Source organism: Callithrix jacchus, chromosome 2, assembly GCF_049354715.1.
Source record: "Callithrix jacchus isolate 240 chromosome 2, calJac240_pri, whole genome shotgun sequence".
Lineage (NCBI taxonomy): Eukaryota > Metazoa > Chordata > Mammalia > Primates > Cebidae > Callithrix > Callithrix jacchus.
The window spans coordinates 3046960-3059802 of NC_133503.1; the positions used below are offsets into that span (position 1 = coordinate 3046960).

General features: G+C 38.1%; 1 protein-coding gene across 50 annotated transcripts in view; it reads right to left on the minus strand.

The window, feature by feature from the left end:
• The window catches only part of TPST1 (tyrosylprotein sulfotransferase 1), a 281231-nt gene that overhangs the window by 127920 nt on the left and 140468 nt on the right, over positions 1–12843 (minus strand). For all 50 annotated transcript variants that reach the window (XM_078353633.1, XM_078353608.1, XM_078353620.1 and 47 more), the window contains one exon: positions 11470–11668. In XM_078353633.1, coding sequence (XP_078209759.1) covers positions 11470–11668 — 199 coding nt within the window. The remainder of the gene's footprint in view (positions 1–11469; positions 11669–12843) is intronic.

Sequence of the window (12843 nt, forward strand, 5' to 3'; positions counted from 1 at the left end):
CAGGTGTAGTGACTCATGCCTATAATCTCAGCACTTTGGAAGGCCGAGGTGGGCAGATCACCTGAGGTCAGCAGCTCGAAACCAGCCTGGGCAACATGGTAAAACCCCGTCTCTACTAAAAATATAAAAATTAGCCAGGTGTGGTGGCTTATGCCTGTAATCCCAGCACTTTGGGAGGCCAAGGTGGGCAGATCAAGAGGTCAGGAGTTTGAGAACCACTTGGCCAACATAGTGAAACACCATCTCTACTAAAAATACAAAAAGGTAGCCGGTATGATGGTGGGTACCTGTAATCCCAGCTATTCAGGAGGCTGAGGCAGGAGGATCGCTTGAACCCAGGAGGCAGAGGCTGCAGTGAGCTGAGACTGTGCCACTGCACTCCAGCCTCGGCAACAGTGCAAGACTCTGTCTCAGAAAAAAAAAAAATAGCCGGGCATGGTGGTGTGTACCTGTAATCCTAGCTACTCTGGAGGCTGAGGTGGGAGAGTCACTTGAACCCGGGAAGTGGGGGTTGCAGTGAGCGGAGATAGCACCACTGAACACCACCCTGGGCAACAGAATGAGACTCTGTTTCAACATAAATAAATAATAAAATACATATACAGAAATATATAATAAAATACATATACAGCTGTTTTTCTAACTGCAAATGGTAAAACGTAACATCGACCATATCTTAGAGATCCCACATCATTACTTTTAAAACTATCTTGTTCTGTTGAAGGGATGCATAGTCTTTTCTTTCAGATCAGAAAGTTGTTACTCTGACTACACAAAGACTATAGCACCACTTTGAACTATGTTAACATCTTCAGGTGAAGGCATGTCTGACAAACTAGGTAAGCCCTTAGTTTAAAAGAAACAGCATGTAATATAAATCATCACAATATAATGTGAAAAGCACATGAGTCAAGGTACGTACAGTGTAGCAGGAAGATCTCTGGCACAGAAGAGGAGTCATGTGAGTTGAGTTTTAAAAGACAAGCCGGGCGCAGTGGCTCACTCCTGTACTCCTATACCTTTGGGAGGCTGAGGTGGGCAGATCACGAGGTCAGGGGTTCGAGACCAGCCTGACCAACATGGTGAAACCCTGACTCTACTTAAAAAGACAAAAATGAGCCATGCGTGGTAGCACGCACCTATAATCCCAGCTACTTGGGAGGCTGAGGTAGGAGAATTGCTTGAACCCGGGAGGCAGAGGTTGCAGTGAATCAAGAGTGCGCCATTGCACTCTAGCCTGGGCCACAGAGCGAGACTCTGTCTCAAAAGATAAAATAAATAAATAAATAATAAATTAAAAGACACAGTTGTAAGATGAGAAGAAAAAGGTCAATCAATGCAGAAGGGACAAAGGTATGGAGGTATACAATGTGCCACAGTAATGAAAAGATGGTGCTGTGGTGTGGTTAAAAGAATAAAAAGAGATGAGGCTGAAAAAGAAGCTGAAAGCAGAAGGCAAATAATCTTAATACCATCATTCTAAAGAGTTCCAATCTGGTTTGAATGCAGCTGATCCCAAAAGACCACTGTTCCCATCAAAACAAGAAAACAGCACAAAAACTAAACTTCACACTCTTCTGTAACGCCATGAAAGAGCAGTAAATGAATGCCAACAAGTCTATGTGAGGCAAGCTTCCGGAGGAGGCGTTCTTCAGAGAAACAAGAGCCTGTCTCTAGCTACCTTGAATCTGTTGCCTGTCTGGGCACAAGTGGGCAGAAAAGGAGGTCTCCGATACATGGAAATATTTTGCTAAAACAAGCCAAACTTGTAGAGAGACTATGGTCTAGTGTGATCAATTAAAAACAAATCTCTTGGCCTGACAATTATATTTAATACTACAAGAGAATCTTAGGAAGTGCTGGCAGGCACACAGTGAGAGGCAGAGAGAGACCTCCCAATGTTGTTTGGTGCTTGGGTTCCAGGGCCCTTCTGCAGTTGCAATCCAGATGTAAAGTAAATTAATTTCATCTTCAACCCAACTCTCTCCCAGCTGAAATCTTGCTAAAATCAAGGAAATCAACCCCTCATCTAAAAGGATACAGAAAGCTAAGGGTTGGACTAAAAGTTGAATTTCCATAATCTCATTTGAATCCAGAGGTAAAGTGAAATTAATTAAAGCTGCTGCTCAGCCCCAGCTCAGCGTGATTCACTGGGAAATCTGAATGATCATCTTAGCTACCTGATGGAGGGAAGAACTGCCCTCTTTAAGAAAAATAAAACTAAAAGTATTACCCAGTTCATTCTCTACCCTTCTCTTATACAAAAGACCCAGTATGCAGGTAAAATATCTAAGACATGTGAAGAAGCAAACGAGCACAGGCATAGCTCATTTCATTGTGCTTTGCAGATCTTTCTTTCTTTCTTTTTTTTTTTTAAAAATTGAAGGTTTTGGCAGTCCTGTGGTGAGTAAGTCTATTGGTAAGTAAGGCTATTTGTGGCAATCCTGTGGTGAGTAAGCCATTCTTCCAACAGCATGTGCTCCCTTCATGTCTCCGCGTGACACTATGGTAATGCTTGCAGTATTTCCAACTTCTTCATTATTATATCTGCTATGGTGATGTGCAACCACTGATCTTTGATGTTACCATGTAATCGTTTGGGGTGCCACAATCCAAGCCCATATAAAACAACTAACTTGATCAGTCAGTGTTGTGTATGTTCTGATGGCTATGCCGACTAGCTGTTTGTTCCCCCTCTCTCCCTCCCAAGTGCACTGCGGAAAGACCCTTTGTCTCAGTGCTCATTTTTCTTTGTGACACCGAGCATGTATTTCCAACAGGCCTCCCTATTCCTGAGACACACTGATATTGAAAAAGGGCTGATTAACAATCCTACAATGGGCTCTAAGTGTTCAAATGAAAGGAATAGTTGCAAATCTCTCACTTTAAGTCAGAAGCTAGAAATAATCGAAGGCATGCTGAAAGCCAGGACCCTTGCATCACATAGTCAAGCTGTGAATAAAAGTAAAAGTTCTTGAAGTAAATTCAAGGGCAACTCCAATCACACAAGTGGCAAAAAAGTGAGAGTCTCAATAAAGATATGGCAAAAGTTTTAGTGGACTAGACAGATAAAACCAGCCACCACATTCTCTTACGCCACAGCCTAACTCAGAACAAGGCCCTATTTCTCTTCCATTTTATAAAGGCTGAGAGAGGTGAAGAAGCTACAGAAGAAAAGTTGGAGGCTAGCAGAGGTTGTTGGTTCATGAAGCTTAAGGAGAGAAGCTATCTTCCTAACGTAAAAGTGCAATTTTTAGCCCACTGTTGAGACCTACTGCTTAGGAAAAAAGATTTCTTACAAAATACTATTGCTTGTTGACAATGCACCTCGTCACCCAGGAGTCTGATAGGAATATACAAGGAGATTAATGTTGTTTTCATGCTTGCTAACACAGAATCCTTTCTGTAGCCTATGGATCAAAAAGTCATTTCTACTATCAAGTTTTGTTTTGTTTTTTCAGATGGAGTCTTACTCGGTTGCCCAGAATAGAGTGTAGTGGCGTGATCTTGGCCCACTGCAACCTCCACCTCCTGAGTTCAAGCAATTCCCCTGCCTCAGTCTCTTGAGTAGCTGGGACTACAGGCACAAGCCACCGCACCCAGCTAAGTTTTGCATTTTTAGTACAGATGGGGTTTCGCCATTTTGGCCAGGCTGGCATTGAACTCCTGACCTCAGGTGATCCACTCACCTCGGCCTCTCAAAGCGCTGGGATTACAGGTTTGAGCTGCTGTGTGCACCTGACCCTGTCAATTTCATTATTTAAGAAATACATTTCATAAGACTATAGCTGCCATACATACTAATTCCTCTGATGGATTTGCATAAAGTCAACTGCAAACCTTCTGGAAAGGATTCACCATTTTAGATGCCATCAAGAACATCTGTAATTCATGGGAGGAGGTCAACATTTCAACGTTAACAGGAATTTAGAAGAATCAGATGGATGATATTGAAGGGTTCAAGACTTCAGTGGAGGAAGAAACTGCAGATGTGGTAGAAATAACAAAAGAACTAGAACTAGAAGTGAGCCTGAAGCTGTGGCTGAATTGCTGTCATCTTATGACTGAACTTGAATAAATGAGGAGTGGCTTCTTATGAATGAGCAGATAAAGTGGTTTCTTGAGATGGAATCTACTCCTGGTGAAGATGCTGTGAACATTGTTGAAAAGACAGCAAAGCGTTTAGAATATTACATAACAGAACAAATTGCTATAGCCACTCCAGTCTTTAGCAACCACCACCCTGAATGGCCCAGCTGTCATCAACATGGAGGTGACTCTCCACCAGCAAAACGTTTATGACTTACTGAAGGCTTGATTGATTGGTAGCATTTTTTTTTAGCAATAATATAATGTATAACTTTTATATGTACTAGGAAACCAAAATATGTGTGACTTGTTTTATTGGGATATTCACTTTATTTTGGTGGTCTGAAACCAAACCCATAATCTCTCCAAGGTATACCTATAACCCATAATAAAGAAAAAAAGTCAACAGAGAGAGACCCATGGATGAAGACTTTGAAAGTTATTACAAATATGTTAAATAATTTAGAGGAAGAGATCAACAGAATGAGTAAAGAGTAAAGAATTCCAGCAAAGAAAGAGAAATTCTACAACTCAAAAATAAATGATCTAAAATAAAGAAGTGACAAGATGGGCTTACCAGCAGACTGGACACAGAAAAAGAAAGGATCAATGAATTCAAAAACAGGCTAACAAAAACTGAGGCCCACGCTGGAGATGGCAGTAGAATGAATCAGCGATATTATAATCAAACTGATGAAAACCAAAAACAGGGAAACCTTACAGCAGCCAAAGAAAAAGAAAAGACTACATTCATAAGAATGTCAGCTGACTTCCATCAAAAATATAGGAAGCCAATAAAATATCTTTTTAAAGTTTAAAGTTTAAAAAAATACAACCAATAACCTAGAATTCTATGTCCACCAAAATATTCTCAAAATTAAAAAAAAAAAACAAAAAACCACATTTTCAAATTTAGAAAAGAAACACCTAACAGCACTAGTACTCAACATACCCTTACTATAAGAAATGCTAAAGGAAGTTCATCAGGCTAAAGTGAAATAATGCCAGATAAGAGCCCATCTGTGGCTCACAAAGTATAAAATATTTACTATCTGTATTTCTATGAAATAAAAACTGTGCAGCCCATGTCTTAGAGTAACCACTATAAGCGAAAAACAACAACAACAAAGAGGCATAGCTAAAAAGAGGAGATAATAATCAAAATAAAATACTAAAAAAATTAATCCTAAAGAAGGCAGAAAAAGAGAAACAATTAAACAAAAATAGATGATCCAAATAAAAAACAAATAGCAAGATGGTTTAAATCCAATAAGATGAATAATTCCATTAAATGTAAGTAGATTAACACTCCATTTAAAAGGCAGAGATTATAAAACTGGATTAACAAACAAAGCCAGCTACAAAAAGACACAGATTAAAAGTAAAAGAATGGGGAAAATGTACCATGTATACAGTACACATAAAAACACTGTTGTGGCTGTATTCTTATCAGGAAAGCAGACTTTCAGAAAGTAGCATCAGAGATAAAGAGAAATACTTCATAATTACAAAAAAGTTAATTATTTAAGATCTAAATGGTGCTCCCAATAATATAGATCCTAATTATATGAAACAAAATTGCTGGAAATATAAGGAAAAACTGAAAAATGCATATAATTTTCCCCAAAATTAATAAAGCAGACCAAAAAATCAAATAAGATAGACTGTAACAACACTATAAAATTTACCTCATGGATATTTACAGAACTCTGCAATAATCACAGAATACGTATTTTTTCAAGTGAACATGTAAGACCAAATACTGGCCATAAAGCAATATTCAATATGTTTCAAAGGTCTAAAACAAATCATGGTGACATTAGCAATCAACAACAAAAAGATAATGAGAAAATATCCAAATACTAGAAAGTAGATGTCATTCTAAGAAGTCTAGACTCTATCCTAGAGTAAGAGTGGACTCATTCAAGAATTTCAAGTAAGGAGATGATACATTCAGAGCTCTGAAAAAATACCTTTCAAGGAATATAGAAATTGTAGAGGCTAGGTGCGGTGGCTTATGCCTGTAATCCCAGCACTTTGGGAGGCTGAGGCGGGTGGATTACGAGGTCAAGAGATCCAGATCATTCTGGCCAACACAGTGAAACCCTGTCTCCACTACAAATACCAAAATTAGCTGGGCGTGGTGGCACAAGGCTGTAGTCCCAGCTACTCAGGCTGAGGCAGGAGAATCAGAGAAACCAAGAGACGGAGGCTGCAGTGAGCTGAGATTGCGCCACTGCACTCCAGCCTGGCAACAGTGCGAGACTCCGTCTCAAAAAGAAAAGAAAAAAATGTAATAGAATGACTAAATACAAAACAAAAACAACAACAAAATAAGAGGTTATTGCCATACTTCATGTGAGAAATGAGCAGAAACTTAACTAAGGCAACTGAAAGTAAATAGGACAGAAGCAAGATATTTACAAACGTAGAATCAAGAGGACTTGGTGACCAATTACATGTGATCTACAAAGCTAGGTAATCCTCATTTGGGTAACTGGGTGAGTAAGCATACTATGTACGGAGATAGAAAACACAGGAACAAGCAGTTTTTGCTGGGTATAGGGACCAGAAAACACAAATATGTATTCATTCCAGGCTTTACCTTAAATGTAAGAATATCAATTCCAACTGCTGCAGCTTTTTCCTGTTTGGTTTAAGGATTTAATCTAACCCGTCCCAGCTGACTTCATTTTCACGTTTCTTCTTGTCTGTTACTGTGGGCCCTGCACCTTGGTACATGCTTTTGCCATTTGATCACTTGCTCTTCCTCGGTACTGTCTACTCAGGTTTCCAACTAAATATTCCATTCATAAATTGGATCTGCTTTTCAACTCTCTCTTTAAGTTTAGCAACCAGGTCTTTGAATTGTTTTGGGGCTTGAGCCATGTGCCCTGAGGCCTCTGTTCCTTAAATCTGCTCTTTGTCTCATACAGAGGTACTGAAAGTATAGATGAGCACAGCATCATCCCCACTCTCACAGCGGATTCCTGTTCAGTTTAATGAACAATTCCACCTAGCTTCTGCCTCTCAGGGAACAAGGTTAAACAATAAATTCAATTTTGCACTCTGAACTTGAGGTCTCTGAGAGCCTCTGGCGGACACACACAGAAGACAGTTGGAAATAATAATAAACCTGGGGCTCAGGAAAGAGATCCACTATACAGATGTATGATCATCAGCAAATAGGTTGTAATGAAAGCCCGAAGAGTGGATGGGCTTGAGCAACGAGACTAGAATAGGAATCCTTAATCTGACAGGCTTCTGGGGCATCTATGCACCCACTGAAATTGTGGGTAAGAGGAATCCTTAATCTGACGGGCTTCTGGGGCATCTATGCACCCACTGAAATTGTGGGTAAGAGGAATCCTTAATCTGACCGGCTTCTGGGGCATCTATGCACCCACTGAAATTGTCGGTGATAGGAATCCTTAACCCGGCGGGCTTCTTGGGCATCTATGCACCCATTGAAATTGTGGGTAAAATCTGTGTATTCAATTGTCTGTACTTCTGAGGTGGGGATCCACAGGTTTCATCAAATTCTCAAATAAGTTCCTAAGTCTAAAAGGTTAAGAATCAATGCAAGAAGAAGGCTGAGGATGTAACCTAGACAGCACTATTTAATGAAATGTGCTATAATTTTAGGATTAGAGACTATGGTGAGAGAGGGTACAAAATATGTTAACATTTCATTACAAATTTACTATGTGAGTCACAGTAAGCATAAAGCACATGATTATTTAGTCAATATTGGACAAAATATGTCCCTAAAATGTGCTGACTCATTAGTACTTGCAGACTACCCAGAATTGTACAAAAAAAACAGCATTTTTAGGCCTAGAGATAAAAATTCTATATTCTCAGTCAAAACGTGATTTTTCTCCCACTCACCCCATAACTAAGGAGAACACTTTCCCCAGCCACCTCTTTCTCTGAGGTCCATCTCATATCACAGCTAAAAATCAATGATCTCTTTTCAAGCATTGCTATATAAAAAACCTCATGATCATCAGTGCCAGATATATTAGTATCTAACTCATTACAAGCAAAAAAGCTTTGAAGAGACACAGGATTTAGTTTGCAAGAAGGCCTTATGAAACCTACCCTCACAAGACAAGAATGTCAGCTTGTATACATTACCACAAAAGACCCAAAAATGAAATTACAGTTCACACTTCATCTTTTCTTCCTCAAAATTATCTGTCACTTTAAAGACAGGCAGAGACGGGGGGGAAAAGGTGTTTTTTGTCAGTGTACATTTTTAAATCCTTCCAAAAACCGCAAGTATGTATGAAATAGATTCTTTAGTCACATGGATACAAACCATAGCATTTTTCCAAACCTATCACTCAAGAAAGCAAAGTATAATCTAGCCAAGCCAATTTGCATGTAGGAAAACTATAATGTCTACTGCCTGAGAAACCTCAAAATATCATTGTACATGTACCTTGGTTATAAAAAACCCTTTCAGTATTGTTCAAAGGAGAAAGCTATGAATTACCAACCACAAAGAGATTATCGAGGACTATGAAAGTAGTCCTGACATACGCTTCATTTTTAGCAGACTGTAGCTCACAAAACTTTAATACATATAACACTTAAAAGAGTGGCTCAGGCCTGTAATCCCAGAACTTTGGGACGCCAAGGCAGGTGGATCACTTGAGGTCAGGAGTCTGAGATCAGCCAGACCAACAAAGGATGAAACCCTACCTTTACTAAAAATAAAAATAAAAAATAGCCAGGTGTGATAGAGTGTGCCTATAATCCCACCTGAGGCAAGAGAATTATTGCTTGAACACATGAGACAGAGGTTACAGTGAGCCAAGATTGTGCCAACAGAGCAAGACTCTGTCTCAAATAAATAAAAAAAACTTAAAACACAGTTCATAAAAGAATATATTCATATAGCTAATAACTTGAAAATGTCCAATTACATTAATCAATGAAATCTATTAAAACCAACAGAAATCTAAAATAAATTACTTCCATTATGCGGGTAGTTCAAAGGTTTTTTTGTTTTTTTATTTTTGTTTTCTTGAGACAGGGTCTTGCTCCATTACCCAGGCTGGAGTGCAGTGGCGCAGTCTCAGCTCACTGTAACCTCAAATTCCTGGGCTCAAGCAATCCTCTCACCTCAGCCTCCCAAGTAGCTGAAACCACAGACATGTGCCACCACACCTGGATAACTTTTGTATTTTTTGTAGAGACGGGGTTTCGTCATGTTGTCCAGGTTGGTCTTAAACTCCTGAACTCATGCAATCCACCCACCTTGGCCTCCCAAAATGCTGAGATTACAGGCATAAGCCACTGTGGCCAGCCCAAAGGTTTTTCTTTTTAATTATCAATAGATATCAAACAGCTTTAAAAAAAAATCTCAGACACTTTGCTCAGTTTAATTCTACTTTTATTGGTCCTACCTTAAAAAACTTCTAAAATTGAGTATGTGCAAAGATGTTGACTATAGCACAATTTGTCAAACAAAATTAAACAACAAAAGAAAAAAGGTAAAATCAATTATAGAACATCTACTAGGGAAATGTATTTTGTTTGTTGATTTATTTATTCATTCATTGTGTTTCAGAAAAAATTTAAGGTGGCTTCTATGAATATATGTAAATAAAAAAACAACATTTAAAAAGCATGCATACAATGGGAAAATGCTCATGAATATTAAAAGGAAAGGGCCGAATACAAAATTGTGTCTTAAATGTAAGATGATAAAATATGCAATCTTACCTTTGCTTAACATAATGCAAATAAGGGAAAATACATGAAAATACTAAGAATAATATGTGTATGTGTCTAGGTGGGAACATGACAGGTGATTTTTATTCTCTTATATTTTTAATTTTCTAAGTTTCATATAATGAACTTATATTTTAATAATGGAAATATTTTTATATATATGAAAAGTATAAAAAGGAAAATGATTTTTTTTATCTGACTTCATATGTGATGGTTTACAAGAAGGCAGCTCTTCCCATATAGCTGCTAATGATGAATTGAAAAGGGGAAATAATAGTAATACCTAAGAAAGACGAATTCACATAGAAATTAATCTCATGAAATAAATGTGTCATAAATTTGTCAATTAAAGGTATCAAAAGACAGAATAAAGAGATGATATGGTTGTAGGAAGGAAAGGACATTAATATAAACAACAGGATAGCAGATAAAGCCAAGGAATTTTCACCTTGGAATCAAACAGCCTAGCAGTGAACTTATGCTAACATGGCTGCCTTATTTGAAATGTAGTTTCAAAAAACTAATACATGTAAGTGGCTCAAAAAACTGCGGCTGACAGGGGCTAGGGAATGAAGAGTATGGGCACAGAATTTCAGTTTGAAAAGACAAGAACAGTTCTGGAGATGGATGGGGACAGCTGCACAACACTGTGAATGTATCTAACGCCACTGCATTGTACACTTTAAAAGTGCTAGAGCAGTCAATTTTATGTTAAAGCTATCTTACTGCATTAAAAAATGTATAAGGTCTGATTTGAAATAGACTCCACTGGTAGGCTAAATAATTGAATTAGTTCTGAGTTTTCAGCACTTTCTGAAACAATATTTTGTAAAGATGTGAGCATAACTTCCTACTAGAAAAACTATAATGTCACTTTAGTAGCAACTTTCTTTTAATCAGAATACTAGTGTTTAATTATTTTTCTAGCTCAGCCATTGTTTAGCTTTTAGGTATCCAAAATTATGCCTCATCTAAACAAAGTTTAAAAGTAAAGTGGCTATTAGATTTACAGAAAAAAAGAAATCAGAAGTAAGGTCACTAATAATTCTGATATTTATACAGATCTGTGGTAATTGGCTGAGAATAAATCTCCCAACAGGGAGTATCGTTCCGAGAAACTGAGCAAAATACCCTAAGAACTATCCCCAAAGAGCCAGTTATCCTTAAAATGCACTGGAAGACTTCTGATAAGAAAGCATTCTACAAATAGAATTTTGTTGTTGCTCTTTCTTCCTTTTTTGAGACAGGGTCTCACTCTGTCACCCAGGCTATAGCGCAGTGGCACAGTCTCGGCTCACTGTAGCCTTGACCTCTGAGGCTCAAGCAATCCTCCCACCTCAGCTTCCCAAGTAGCTGGGACTACAGTCATGTGCCATCACACCTGGTTAATCTTTTTACTTTTTGTGTAGAGATGTCTCACTATGTTTTCCAGACTAGTATTGAAATCCTGGGCGCACTGCCACCTCGGCCTTCCAAAGTACTAAAACTACAGGTGTCAGCCCTATGCTCGGCCCAAAGTTTTCTAATTTAAAATAATTTTCTGATCATTAAATAGTAAGAAATAAAATAAGAAAAAAGTATTCAGGTCCCAAATTCCAAATCTAGTTTTCAGTTGCTTTAAAAAATCTCACTTACCCTTCGAGTGTTTTCAAGAATTTTGGGATCAGGTTTTCCGTAGTTAGGTGGGTTGGCATATGGGTCATATCCAAGTTTAGCAAGCATAGGAGCAATCACTGCCATGTCTTGCAAAACATCTGGCGGTATCTTCCCAACCCATTTTGATAGAGCTCCTATATTGACTGGCTTGATGACTTGGTCTGTAGATCTCTCCACTCTGAAAACAACATAATATGAATAAATATTTATTTAAAATTTAGAAAATCATCTTTTAAAACCACTATAAATTACATTTTCATGATTACCAGTTTTAATTGTCTGGATTACAAAACAATGGAGAAAGAAGGCACTAATCAGGTCTGACACTATTTACCAGAACTTTTTAAAAAAATAATTTAAAATTGACAGAGATTATTGGCAATCTCAGATTCCTAGAAATAGGAAAAAGAACTAGCTGAAACATCTGCATAAAATGTATAGATATTGTAATTACAACATCCAGGAAAAAATCAGTAACAAAATAAAAATACGGCTGCTTAGGAAAATTACCAGTCAACTTACTTGAAATGCTTACATGAAAAAGACAGACGGATGGTTGGAAAGACGGACAAATAGATGGACAGCGGTGACAAAGCAAATATAGCAAAACGTTAATAACAGAATACAGCTGGTGGGCATAAGTCTTTCACTTCTTCTGTGCATTTAACCTTCATAACAAAATGCTGGGGAGAAACTGCCAACCATAAACCACTAAGAATGTAAAATATTCACTTGTTCTATTTTCCTGTCGACTTCCTTAAAAATCTTATTTTATACAGAAGAAAAAAAAAGGGCTGTTTTTGATTTTCAATATTACAGGATTCAATATTACAGAATAAATGTGTTCTACCTCTTGACATAAAAATTTAAACCTGTAGTGATTATACTCACTGTATTTGACTAAATAGCTAGCAACCTCAGGATAAAACATAGCATGAAATGACATTTGGAGGCCGGGCGCGGTGGCTCAAGCCTGTAATCCCAGCACTTTGGGAGGCCGAGGCGGGTGGATCACGAGGTCAGGAGATCGAGACCATCCTGGTTAACATGGTGAAACCCTGTCTCTACTAAAAATACAAAATATTAGCTGGGCATGGTGGCACGTGCCTGTACTGCCAGCTACTCAGGAGGCTGAGGCAAGAGAATTGCCTGAACTCAGGAGGCGGAGGTTGCGGTGAGCCAAGATCGCGCCATTGCACTCCAGCCTGGGAAACAAGAGCGAAACTCCGCCTCAAAATAAAATAAAATAAAATAAAAAGAAATGACATTTGGATTTAAGCAGGATGTGAATTAGATTTTGGCCAAATGACTATAAAACAGAAATTCTTAAAAGAGACTTTTATATCCTAATAC